This window comes from Diceros bicornis, chromosome 18 (assembly GCF_020826845.1).
Source record: "Diceros bicornis minor isolate mBicDic1 chromosome 18, mDicBic1.mat.cur, whole genome shotgun sequence".
In the NCBI taxonomy this organism is placed as follows: Eukaryota; Metazoa; Chordata; class Mammalia; order Perissodactyla; family Rhinocerotidae; genus Diceros; species Diceros bicornis.
In genome coordinates this window covers 42,502,877-42,516,734 of record NC_080757.1, presented here as the reverse complement: position 1 = coordinate 42,516,734, position 13,858 = coordinate 42,502,877, and the positions used below count along the sequence as shown (strand labels likewise).

The 13,858-nt window shown below is 41.9% G+C and overlaps 1 protein-coding gene across 1 annotated transcript in view; it reads left to right on the top strand.

The window, feature by feature from the left end:
• MPP3 (MAGUK p55 scaffold protein 3) overlaps positions 1–7,290 on the top strand; it is a 29,619-nt gene extending 22,329 nt beyond the window's left edge. The window contains exons 17-18 of the mRNA XM_058561113.1: positions 994–1,116; positions 6,985–7,290. Of these exons, the coding sequence (XP_058417096.1) occupies positions 994–1,116; positions 6,985–7,161 (300 nt within the window). The 3' untranslated portion in view covers positions 7,162–7,290. The remainder of the gene's footprint in view (positions 1–993; positions 1,117–6,984) is intronic.
• Positions 7,291–13,858: the final 6,568 nt, after the last annotated feature.

Below are 13,858 nucleotides of genomic sequence, written 5' to 3'. Positions count from 1 at the left end.
TTGAAGGAGAGTCCAAAAAGCACATGATGTCTGTAAAGGAAAACCCTCACTAATGGGGACTCTTGGGAGTTGGTCTTCGAAATTAAAAGTCCAAATTTCAAAATTTGATTTGAAAAGTGATTTTTTTGATTTTTGGGGGGTGCAGATGGTACATATAGCAGTTTGCTACCAGTGTTTCCAAATAGAGGCCCTTACATTGTAGATAAAATGCACAAATTAATGGGACTATTTGCATATTGAAAACATTCTAAAGTCTTTACAATTTGTTTCAAGTGATCTCCTAGTCTCTTCATTTGCTTGGCAAACCTTCTTTGAATGTCATCAAGAGGCCTGTGTGGTAGCACACATTTTGCATAAGTGTAGGCCAAATTGATGACGTTTGATTAAATAGATACACGTTGAATCCTGCTGGCTCTTCCCTCAGGGGTGGGCAGGTGGAGAAGGGCGTCAGAAGGTTAATTAGAGTTTTTTTGTGTGTGTGTGTGAGGAAGATCAGCCCTGAGCTAACATCTGATGCCAATCCTCCTCTTTTTTGCTGAGGAAGACTGGCCCTGAGCTAACATCCGTGCCCACCTTCCTCTACCTTATATGGGACGCCGCCACAGCATGGCTTGACAAGCAGTGCGTGGGTGCGCGCCTGGGATCCGAACCGGCGAACCCCGGGCCGCCGCAGGGGAGCGCATGCACTTAACTGCTTGCGCCACGGGGCCGACCCCTAATTAGAGCTTTTGGGGTCAGAGCAAAGAGAGATGGGAACTCTCAGAGCCCAGGCTGTGGAACCCTCTGTTCTCGGCGAGTGGGCCTTCAGGGTGGAGGGCAGGAGAGTGAGCACTTGGTCTGTCCAGCTGAAGTCCACTGTCGTATGACTAGTGTAATCAGGACCTTTGCCATCGAGGTTATGTGATGATGTGCACCATTACTGAGCATTTGAAAAGTATGTTTCACAATAAAAGATTTCCAAAGTATGTAATATTCCTGAACTTTCTTTCTCAGGCACTGCCACAACTGAGGACCTCAGAGTTCAAGCCTTATGTTGTATTTGTAAAGCCTGCAATTCAGGAAAAAAGGAAGACGCCACCCATGTCCCCAGCTTGTGAGGACACAGCAGCCCTACTTGTAAGTTTAGAGTTGATCATTTCTCTTCCGAAGGCCTAAGAGGGCCTGTTACAGGGAGGGCTCCTCGCTGCATAAGGGCTCTTGTGCTTTTTGCACAAGCCCATCTTTCTACTTTGCCTATTGGCCAGACTTAGATGGTCGTGTGACCAAAAGGCTCAAGGTGGGCCAGCCAGGAGTGCCTCCCAATTCAGACAGGGTGGCTTTGCCTGGGCCCAGCCCCCTCCACTCCCTCACATAAGCACTCTCCCGGAAAATAAGGGACGGACATCTGTCTGTCCAGGACCTGATCCGAATGTGACAAGCCACACTAACCTGTTGAACTCCTAAGCCAAACCCAAGCATTTTTTAATTGAAACACCACCTAACGTGGTCATTACCGTTGCTTTCAAACTGGTTTGAACCATCAGCGAATTAATCTGTTTGTAAAACTAGTGGATGAGATAATCCAATGTGTTTCTAAATGAACTTCTCTTCACCTGTCATAGATTCCTTGCTCAGCCCAGTCTGTGTCAGGATCCCCACTTGAAACCTAAATATTTGGCACAGTTCTCTCAGGGGACATGGGCTTGGTGACTCTTCTGGTTCTCAACAGAGTCAGAGGAATGAGCTGGCAGTTGTTATAGGGGAGTCGGAAGCAACCCAGTTCCAGTATAGACTTTGCTTGCTGTCTCATATAACTGGTTCTATCTGAAAGAGGCCCTCTTGGATCCTTCCCTTTGGTCAAGAAGCTCCCTCCAAGTAAAGATTTTGATGGAATCCTAGTTCATACTAATTCTGTGTTATGATTGTCCATGCCGATAAATTACTTAGAATGACTAAGTAATAGCTAGAAGGAACATTAGAAGTTTTCCCCTTTAGAAACTTGAAAGAGAACATCAGCTTGGGTCTGGAACCACTTAGAAACAAACAGCATGTTCATCATGGTGGTGCTAATAACAGCCAGATGAGAAACAACCTAAATGTCCAATAGTGGGGCTCAGCTCAATACATTACAACATTACATGACATTCACAGGATGGAATGGAATATTATATGGCCAATTAAAAGTTATGTGTCTGAGGAATATTTAATGACATAGCCAAATGCAATAAAATGTTAAATGAAAATAAATCAGAAAATAAAAAGGTATGATTCTAATTTTGTGTCACATACAAAGAAAATACACTAAAATGCTACAAGTGATTCTCTCTGAATATTGGGTTCATGACTAATTTTTGTTTTCCATGTTTTACCATATATATATTTTTTCTGGGATGGAGGTTTAACAGCTTTATTGAGATAAAATTCACATACTATATACAATTCACCCATTTAAAGTATATAATTCAATAGTATATATTCACGGAGCTATGCAACCATTACCACAATCAATTTTAGAACATTTTCATCATCCCAAAAATAAACCCTGAGCCCATTAGCATTTCCCATTCTCCATTCCCCCAACTCCTTCCTGGCCTAAGGCAACTGCTAATCTACTTTATCTCTATAGATTTGCCTATTCTAAACATTTCATATAAATGGAATCATACAATATGTGACCTTTTGTATCTGACGTCTTTGGCTTCGTATGATGTTTTTTAGGTTCATTCACGTATCAGTACTTCATTCTTTTTTGTGGCTGAATAATATCCCGTTGTATAGAATACCACATTTTGTTTATCCATTCATCAATTAGTGGACATTTGGGTTGTTTCTATTTTTTTTTAGCTATTATGAATAATGCTGCTATGAACATTGTTGTACAAGTTTTTGTGTGAACGTGTTTTCATTTCTCTTGGGTACATACCTAGAAGTGAAATTGCTGGGGCATGTGGTAACTCTATGTTTAACATTTTGAGGAACTGCCAGACTCTTTTCCACAGCAGCTGCACCCATCAGCAGTGTTCAAGGGCTCCAATTTCTCCACATCTTCATCAGCACTTGTTACTGTCTTTTTTGATTATAGCAGTCCTAGTGGGTGTGAAGTGCTGTCTCACTGTGGTTTTAATTTGCATTTCCCTAATGACTAATGATGTTGAGCATCTCTTCATGTGCTTATTGGCCATGTGTATGTCTTCTTTGGAGAAACATTTGTTAAATACTTGATCCATTTTTTAGTTGGATTATTTATCTTTTTATTATTGAGTTGTAAGAATTCTTTATATATTATGGATACAAATCCCTTATCAGATGTATGACTTGCAAATATTTTCTCCCAGTCTGTGAGTTTGTCTTTTCATTTTTTTGATATGGTCCTTTAAGCAAAAAATTTAAAAAATTTATTTTTATTTTTTTAATTTTTTTGTGAGGAAGATCAGCCCTGTGCTAACATCTGCCAATCCTCCTCTTTTTTTTTTTTTTGCTGAGGAAGACTGGCCCTGGGCTAACATCTGTGCCCATCTTCCTCCACTTTATATGGGACGCTGCCACAGCATGGCTTGCCAAGTGGCGCGTCAGTGTGTGCCCGGGATCTGAACCGGCGAACCCTGGATTGCCGCAGCGGAGCGCGCGTACTTAACCGCCTGTACCACCCGCTGGCCCAAAAAAATTTTAAAATTTTAATGAAGTCCAATTTATCTATTTTTTTCTTTTGTCACTTATGTTTTTTGTCTCATATTTAAGAAATCATTGTCTAATCCAAGGTCATAAAGATTTACTCCTGTGTTTTAAGATATTTATCGTTTGAGCAGTTACATTCAGGTCTTTCATCCATTTTGAGTTAATTTCTGTCTATGGTACGAGGTAGGGGTCCTGCTTCATTCTTTGCATGTGGAGATCAGGTTGTCCCAGCACCGTTTGTTGAAGACTATTCTTTTCCTGTTTAATTATCTTGGCGCCCTCGTCAAAAATCAATTGACCATAATGTGTTTATTTCTTGACTGTCACTTCTATTCCTTTGATCTATATGCCTATCTTTATGCCTGTACCACACTGTCTTGATTACTGTAGCATTGTAGTAAATTTTAAAATCAGGAAATGTGAGTCCTTCAACTTTGTCCCTTTTCAAGGTTGTTTTGGCTATTCTGGGTCCTTTGCATTTCCATAAGAATTTTAGGATCAGCCTATCAATTTGTTTTACTATGTTTTTTTGTTTTTAACAAATATTTTAGGATTAAAAGAATTTAATTCCCCGGGGGAAAAGACTTACCTAAAAAAGAGTCGATAAGACATAAGGGAGGGCCGGCCCCGTGGCTTAGCGGTTAAGTGCGGTGCTCCGATACTGGCGGCCCGGGTTCGGATCCCGGGTGCGCACCAACGCACCGCTTCTCTGGCCACGGTGAGGCCATGTCCCACATACAGCAACTAGAAGGATGTGCAACTATGACATACAACTATCTACTGGGGCTTTGGGGAGAAAAAAAAAAAGGAGGAGGATTGGCAATAGATGTTAGCTCAGAGCCGGTCGTCCTCAGCAAAAAGAGGAGGATTAGTATGGATGTTAGCTCAGGGCTGATCTTCCTCACACACACACACACACACACACACAAAAGACATAAGGGAGAATATGAGGGAGCTCCATAGGACACAAAGAAAGTTCTGTCAAGTCATCAGGTCCCCAGAAGGTGTCAGTTTTCTAGGAGTCAGAACCCCCCACACCCTGGCCCGTGGCTGTTATTTCAAAAGAAGCAGAACTGTAGTCTGTTACTGGTGGCCTTTCAGCCTGACCAGTTTATCCTCTATTCCATCTCTTTTATTACCCACCGGAGTGCTGCATTCCAAGCAGGCAGGCTGATGAATAAATAGATCTGGCCAATGATTTTCATTGTCTGCGGGTCAGCTCACCCAGTTGTGAAATCTCACCTTGCTACTCTAGCATCTCCCGACGTGTTCCACTATCCTGAAGCCAGTGTCATTCTCAACACAAGGGGGCATCAAGGTCACAGGGTCACACTGTTAAATACAGTGTCCTTGGCTCTACTCCCAGAGATTCTGACCTAGGAGATTTAGAGTGGGGCTCAGGCATCTGCATTTTTAACATACCTCCTTTCACATGATTTTGATGGATGTAGGCAGAACCCAGAGAAAGTCCTCATAAAGGCCTGAGTTTTGTGTAACATTAAATATTTGTCCACTGTCTGGCACCCAAGTGCCAGAGTGTCCGACATCCAAGTCAGGGAACCTACTGGATAAAACACCCTTCTGGCACATCCTCTTTCCATCTATTTGCTGCCTATGAGTTAATGGAGATTCTGCCTTCAGATCCAGCAAGCTAATCCAACGTGGGGGCGAGAGGCAGCATGGAGGGAGTCTTTCCTGTGTGCTATTCAGGACTGTGACTCCCTTGCTAAGGCTGTGGGTGGGTGAGTTCTACCTTTACAGGCCAGGAAAAGGATTCAGGGGATTTATGGCTGCAAAGCAAAAGTCACACATTTTACTCCATTAAAGATTTACTTGAGTTCTTTCAAAATGCCAAGTATTTATTAAGAAGATTGAGGTACTTAGTGGCAAAAATGTTCTTTCTATAATTTCTCAAACAGCTAAGTGCTTCTAGGATGCACACTGTGGGTGCCTGGAGGAGGGGGAAACTCCAGAAGCGGCAGGCAGGTCTCCAGGATGTGTGTGTGTGAGGTGGGGAGGCGGGATTGAAGATCCAAGGGCAGCACAGGACACCGCAGAGTGCTTTTGGGTGTGAGAGGAGCCCTGTAAAATAGAATATAGAATTGGGAAGCTTCTCCCAATTTAATCTAGTTTTCCCCCTCCTGGGGGGAAGAAGAAGGAGAAGAAATGATTTCAGCCATCTCTTAGGTCTCTGCTGTCTTTGTAGTAGCCTGCAAAAACTTTCCTAGACCTTCAGAACTTATCTTCTGAAACTGCAGTGCTCTCACTAAAGTAGGAATCTGGTTTTGATGGATGACAGAGAGAAGAGGAGGAGGGAATATTTTGGGATGTGGGTCTCTGGGGAAGGACAGAACTCACCCCTTCCATGGCAGCCTAAACACACTGAGCCCCTAGAAACAGAGGCGAGAAGGCAGCAGAGGACTGGAAAGAGAGAGAAAGGGAGGTGGGTGAACGCCAGTGACAAATTTTATTTTGCAATTTTACTTAGAGCGGATCTGCCACTTTCCTTTCTTCCAAAAACCAAGCTAACTGTCAGTCAACTAGCCACTTGAAATTCTACTGATTAGAGGTTTCTTTTGAATGGAGAAGCAAATACTGTGTAGATTGGGTAAAGGCGGGGTCATTGCCTGTCTGTACCTTAGTGTTAGGCGTCAGGAAAGCATCCGATTAAAGAAATCAGGTACCCTAAGGAAATGGGGAATTTGATCAGGGTTGTCCTGGCACTTTCTTAAATAACTCTACTTTGTCTACTGTGCTAGTGTTTGGCCCTGGTATGAGGAAATGAAAGGAAGAATTGACTTCTACATTATGAATTTAGGAGTCTTCAGAGGGCATTAGAGTTACTTATTCTCTTTCTTTTTCCCCTGGTTCGTTCCAGAAATGCTTTCTTTGCTTTTACCTATTTAATATTATTTATAGTTCTTTCCTGTAATTATTTAGCCAAATTGTCACACAACACAATAGTACTACTTCTTTGGAAATACCCTTGGACAGAAAGTGTGATATTGACATATATATACACACAGATATAGCATCAGCATCCCCCAGAGCACTTCGTATCATGGCGGGCAGTTAACAGGTCTTCAGTAGATATTCTGTGAGTGAATGACTGAACAATGATTATGTCTACTGCCCATTAACTTTCTTGGAAGTTTGAAGATATTGTCACTATACTCTGTTCTTGTGTGCACAGTTGGTATTAATGGGCCATCGTCATCTACTCGTCATTTAAGAATTAGAGATTGGAACATTGCCCAAGGCAAAGGCTGTAGGTTTCTTATGTTGGGAGAGAACCACCCAGTTGCTCCATAACTGCCCCTTTCCTTGCAGGATGAGGAGCAGCACGAGATGGCCGCCTCCGCCGCCTTCATAGACCAGCATTATGGGCACCTTGTGGACGCCGTGCTGGTGAAGGAGGATCTCCAGAGTGCACACAGCCAGCTCCGAGTGCTCTTAGAGAAGCTGAGCAAGGACACTCACTGGGTACCTATTAGTTGGGTCAGGTAACTGCATCCTAGACCAGGTTGGAGGGGGCCTGGAAGACCACCTAGTCCGGCCTCCCCCATGTTACCGTGAAGGAATCTCAAGCATGCAGAGGGGCAGCATTTTCCATAAACTCCGTCCTCAAGAAGAGTATACATGTTCGTTGTTGGTTTTTGTCTGTTGGTGTTCACTGCACCCTTTTGGAGCAGAAAACATGAGTTGAAAGGGGTGTGTCACAAAGTAACACACTTCGTTCATTAAATCATCACAGGCAAGTTGACCCTGATTCTCTGTACCAAAGTCAAGTAGCCACTGTCTTTTGGCGGTGGCGGTGGTGAATTTATACAGTACCGGTTTGCAGACATGTTTAAGCTTTATAAACAGCGACACTCCATTCATCCAGCTTCGCTGGAAGCTGAGTTGTTTTACCCCAGGCCTGCACTGGGTAAAGGCCTTTAAGACATGTGGCCCATACCATGCAGCTGAAGTTCCCCTGTCTTCAAGCCCTAAAATGTTGATTTTTAACCTTATGGATGGTGAGTGCTTGCCTGGCAATAGAAAAATTGGTTCTCTGCCTTTTTAAATAGTGAGCATACATGAACTTTTTTGGAAGACTGTGCCTCACTTCACCATCACCATGAATTACTGTACTGTTCTATGATACAGTGCTGTTTTCAGGGACTCTCAAGGAATGGAAGGCCGCCTGTCCCCTTCCTCAATATCCTCAGCCTAAAATGGAGCCCTTGGCTTTGTTTGATTAATTCTATCCCATCACTTGGCCCTCTTGTTACTGACAGTGGCCTGGTTCTCGCCTGTCCCCATCTTCAGGTCATAGGGGCCATGATCTCCTTGTGCTAGATCAAACTAGATGATTCCCCCATCAAAACTATGTCTAAGTCATGATATTTCAGTCCTGACCGTCAAAATCAAAGTGTGGGCCTAATAGGTTGTCTCTGAGCAAAAGTGTTTAGGGTCACACAGGATTTGTGATATATCTTAGCTGCTCAGAGAATTTGATTTCTTATTAATAGCCAATGTATGTAAGTCTTTATTCTGTGCCCAGGGCTATGCTAAGGCCTTTATATACATTACTTTGACAAATACACCAAGCCTATAAGGTAGGATTCTTATCATCCCCATTTTACAAAGGAGAAAAACAAGGCTTAGAAAGTTTAAATAACGTGTCCAAGCTCGCACAGCTTAAAAAAATGGCAGAGCTATAGAATTTGAGCCCAAGTCTCCCTAATACCGGGGATGGTCATCAATCACCATACTCTACTGTGTCGTCCTTTTGTGGTCCCATAACTGAGGCTACCTGTTAAATAATTGACTTTTAAGTGAGGAGTGTGTTCATAGCTAGAATTTACAACACGATGCAGTGTGGCTGTAGTTTCTAAGACTGGAAAGAGGCTGCTTACCCATGTGCATTTTCAAGCTCTTTCCCTCAAGAGAAGAAAAGGAGGCCAGGTTAAGGGGGAAACAGCAGGGAGATTTGCTGCCCATTGAGAAATTTCCATTTTTGGCGTCTGATACAAGGACACCTTTGTGACTTTCTAGCTCACTGACCTGGTAGGTCCACCTAACAGGATCACATTCTTTAGACTTTCTAGCAAAAGAATGAGGACTTCTTGGCACTTTCAGAGTACTGGATTCTTACCAAGTGATACTAGTCTTGAGCTATTCCACATGGACCCAGGGCAGGGAGGGCAGCTGCCCTTGAAGTGTGAGGGGCACATGCAGAGTTGTGTGTATTATACAGGAGGGCCAGGAGCTAAAGTCAGCTGTCAGGCAAGAGACCCACAAGTCAAAATTAGTCTGGAAAAATTGCCTGGTGGAGATCGTAACCAACTCTTAGCAAGTGCCCTCTGGGCAGTTTTCCTCCAATGTAAGAACACAGTAGTTGAGCACCGACCGATGACTTTGTTTGTATTTCATACCGCTCAACAGACATTTTCTGCTTCTTAATATTTTTACACAATTTTCAGATGAAATGGTGATAATTCTCTTCATGTATATTATGAAACAAGGCATTAAAATGTGATGGCTGCGTTATTTCCTGTCAGAGTAGCTTCCTCACCCCTAAAGACAAGCTGTGTCTGTCTGCAGCTGTTGGTCTGCTACTAAATCTGTGAGAGTAGAATGGATAGGGCCCCAGAGACAGAGGTCATGTGTAAAATGTTTTTGCTGTTGGTAAAAAGCAGAAAAGTCTTGTTAAAAAAACGTACCTGTTTACAAATCTATGTTGGTGGAATGTGTGTAAATGCAATTCCAAGTCCCATTCCAGCCAGCAGTACTTACATTCTGAGCCCCTGGGCAAAATTTTTGCAAACATCTATCACTCTGGGCCCCTACACCAAGAAATCTCTTATTCCATATGCCTTAAGATGTCCCTTTTTTTTTCTTGGGCCTTCAAACTCAGGTAAGCTGTCTGCCTGTGTCTACAACCAGAGAGAATGTGGGCTCTCAAGGACTTTCCTAGGTCAGGGATGTTAAATGGGTGGGGCATATTTGCTCCCACGGCCCATTCTTACACCCATGGCAGACAGTACTAATTGACCATAGCCCTCTCCTTCTGAATCTAGGCACTGCTTTTAGATCTGTCAGGACACAGTATCCAGTATCAATTGAGCAGAATTAGCAAGTGAGTTAATCCTGTTTGCCATCCTTGATCCAGCAATTTGTAAGCCACTCCACCACTCCACTCGCTGCAGGAGATGGGTTTAAGAAGGTTACAACCATCACTCCTTCACAGGCAGTGCTCAGCTATGTTAAACATTAGTCAATTGTGCTTTTACCATTACATGTTCAAATACATACATGCTTTAAGACATGCGGCCCACCAAAATTTTGTGTCCATTTCTCTAGTGTCCCATCATTTATGCCACCAATCACAGAATCATGCATTCCAAAAATGACAGCACTTGGCAATTTGTTTAATAACTATAGACCGGCATATGTACAAAGCCCATTCTTGAATCATACTGTTCAGAACCAATACGCAGCATTTCTCTATCTGGGTGGAGTTAATGAGAGTCAATTTGTTACTCCGTTCTTTTCCTGCTCTTTGAATACAGTCTCAAACCATTGCTTCCTTTAAAAGTCGGGCCTGTGGTTTCAGAACAAGATGGTTTAGCATTACTTTTCCCTCCTTCTCTCCTCTAAATATAACTGAATACCTTGGAAATTATTAAAAAGTTAAAAGGACTCTGAAAGCTGGAAAGAAGATGGTGGGCTGACTAGGGACATCAGGACTTGAGGAACAACAATGTGGTGAGTTTTCTGGGTTTTCTTTTCATCTTCCACATACCCCAGACTGGGCTCTGGAGAAGCCTGCAACTCAGAACCACCAACAGGCATAGACGGGAAGGAAAAAGAAAAAGGAAAGAAAAGCTTGCTTTCTCTGCCAGAGGACAGGGTAGGGGAAGCCCAATAGAGACCTAGTGGGGAGCCCCAACCCTAGCTCCACACTGGGGCATCAGCACATGCCCAATTCATTCACGCCAGGAGCGAAGCCCTGTGACTCTCTGCCCTCCACACTGTGGCATAAGGAGACCCAGGCCTAGCAGTGTCTGTCCGCCTCTCTGCAGAAGGTGGCCCAGCAAAACCATGCAGCCCAGGGAAGCACCTTCCCACACTGCAGAAGACACCAGCAGGGACTGAGTGGGAGCCCTGGCAGTACCCAAAGAACAAAGCAAACCCAAATAATATTGCAAAGCCTTGGAAAACTGAATTGTCATTGGAAATAAAACACATAAAAGAAGCAAGAACCTATACACTATGCCCAAACAGGACCCCTATCTGCTAAAATAGAAGAGGTAAATAGGATGAAGAGATTCCTAACAGGATTCCAAATGTCCAGGATACAATAGCAGATCACTCATCCTCTCCCAAACCAGGAAACTCCTATCTAACTAAGAAAAGACTATCAACTGATACCAATATTTGTATCATTCAGATGTTGGAATTTATCTGACAAGGATTTTAAAGCAGTTGTAATAAAAGTGCTCAATCAATTATAAATTATCTTGAAAAAACTAAAAAATTGAAAATCTTAGCAAAGAAACAGAAGTTATGAAAAATAACCAAATGGAAATTATAAAATGAAAAATTATTGTAAAATAAAAAACTCAGATGAACTTGATAGTAGAGTGGAAGTGACATAAGATGAAATCAGGGTGCTTGAGGACAGATCAATAAAATTTACTCAATCTGAACAACAGACTGAAAAAAAAAAAAAGAGACTCAGGGCCTCATGAGACAATAACAAAAGAGCTAACACTTGTATCATCACAGTCCCAGAAGGAGAGGAGGAAGTGTGGGACTGAAAAGTGTTCAAAGAAATCATGGGTGAAACTCCCCAAATTTGGTGAAAGATATAAACCTACAGATTCAAGAAGCTGATAAACTCCAAATCAGATAAGCCCAAAGAAATCCATACCAAGACACATCGTAATTAATCTTCTGAGTACTAAAGACTAAGAAAAAAATCTTAAAAACAAAGAAGAACACCCAGGAAGTAACACCAATTCAAGTTCTATTTTGGTATTGCCTATAAAACAAACTATGGAGGGCAGAAAAAGTGACACATTTATCAAGTGCTGAAAGCAAAGAACTGTCAACCTTGAATCCTATGTGATGAAACTATCCTTTAGGAAGGAAGGGGAAGGGGAGACGTTCTCAGATGAAGGGAAGCTAACAGAATTTGTTGAGACCTACTCTTAAAGAATGGCTAAAGGAAGCTCTCTAAACACAAAGAAAATAGCAGAAGGCTGGGACCTTCAGAAAGGAAAAAACAACAGAATACGTAAAAATAGAAGTAAACATAACAGATTATTCTTCACCTCTTGAGTTTCTTTACCCACACTTTCTGGTTGAAGCAAAATTTATAACACCGTCTGATGTGGTGCTCAATGTTTGTAAAGGCAATACATACAATAATTATATTTTAAAAGTGAGGAGGATAAAGGGGCCAATTAAAAGACAGAGATTGGCAAAGTAGATAAAAAAACACGACCCAACTACGTACCATCTACAAGTGTACATAGGTAGGTGGAAAGTAAGGATAGAAACTGGTATATTATGCAAACAATTTTTAAAAAGCTGTAGTGGCTATATTATTAGATAAAGTAGATTTCAGAGAAAGAAAATTGCTAGGACAAAGAGGGACATATATAATGGTGAAAGGATCACTCTGCTAAGAAGATATAGCAATCCTAAAAGTGTGTGTACCCAACACCAGAGTTTTGAAATATATGAAGCAAAAACTGGTAGAGCTGAAAGGAGAAACAGACAAATTCACAATTACAATTCGGGATTTCAACACCCTACTCTCAGCAATTGATAGACCTAGAACAGAAAGTCATCCAGGATATAGAACTGAACACCATCAACCAATAGGATCTAACCGACGTTTGTAGAACACTCCCCCCAACAACAGCACAATACACATTCTTTTCAAATGCCCATGAAATATTCATCTAGATAGAGTATATTAACACATTTAAAAGATTTGAAATTAAAGAGTGTGTTCTCTGACCATAATGGAATCAAACTAGAAATCAACAGCAGAAAGACAACAGGAAAATTTCCAGACATTTGAAAGAGTATCTAATGTAACCTGAGCAGTTCAAGGCAACTTCCTAGAGAATGGACTCTCTTATATAAATAATGATTAGTGTTGTCCAGGAAAAGAGGTAGGACTGTGGATTTCCCAGCTAGAGGAGACAGCAGAAACATAAATGAGATGAGAAGAAAACGTGTCTTCTGTTAGTTGAAAAAGGCAAGGAGTGATGAGATACAAAGTTACAGACGTTTGTCATTTTTTGTGGAATTCTAATATCTGAGCCTCATTCTAATTTGGGGGAAATCTCCTATCTTAGGAATTCTGATGAGAAGCAGAGCCCACGTCCAGAAGTGGAAAAAGCCAGACACTGATTTTCCAAGCCTCCCTTGCAGCTAAGGAATGGGCATATGATCTAATTTACACCAATCAGTTACACCTTCACTGACTTGGAATGGGAACTAGTGACACAAAATGGCAGGGACAGTGAACACCTTTCAAAGGCAGCAGTAGCAGGTCAGCGAGATCTAGTTCTAGGTGAGGCAGGGGTGGCAGGACGAGCCGCAGCACCCACAGACCAGTTCTACAGCAAGATTTTAAGGGTTTTTCCTTAATGTGCAACTAGAAGCTCGGTTCTGTGCTTTTCTAGCAAACACTGTTAACTAATTCATATTCTTTTAATAAATTATTTCACTACTTAAATCAGACAAAGTCAGTTTCTGTTGCTTGAAACTAAGAATTCATATTGATAGAGGCTGCAAAGACAGGAGGGACAGGATCATGGGGGCTCATATTTACATATTTTGTATGCCACATTTAAAAGTATGGCTCATTCTGGAAGGAATGGCAAGTCATTGAAGGTGTTAAGCTAGAAAGTGATGTGGGCATATTTTTGCGTTAATGATGCTGATCGTAAATCACAAGTGGCTGAAATATCGGCAGTAACATATACAGAGACTGAGAAGTAGGACTGGCAGATTTAAAATATGTAGGAAAGGGGAAGGGATAAAAGAGAGGGAGTGAAGTAGAGGATGACAGCCAGGTTTCTAACCTGGATGTCTGGAAGAATGATGGTTCCTCAAACAGATTAACTGGAACCAGTTGAACGATGAATTTATATTTGGATTTATTGACTTTTTTTCTTTAAACTTTTTATTTTGA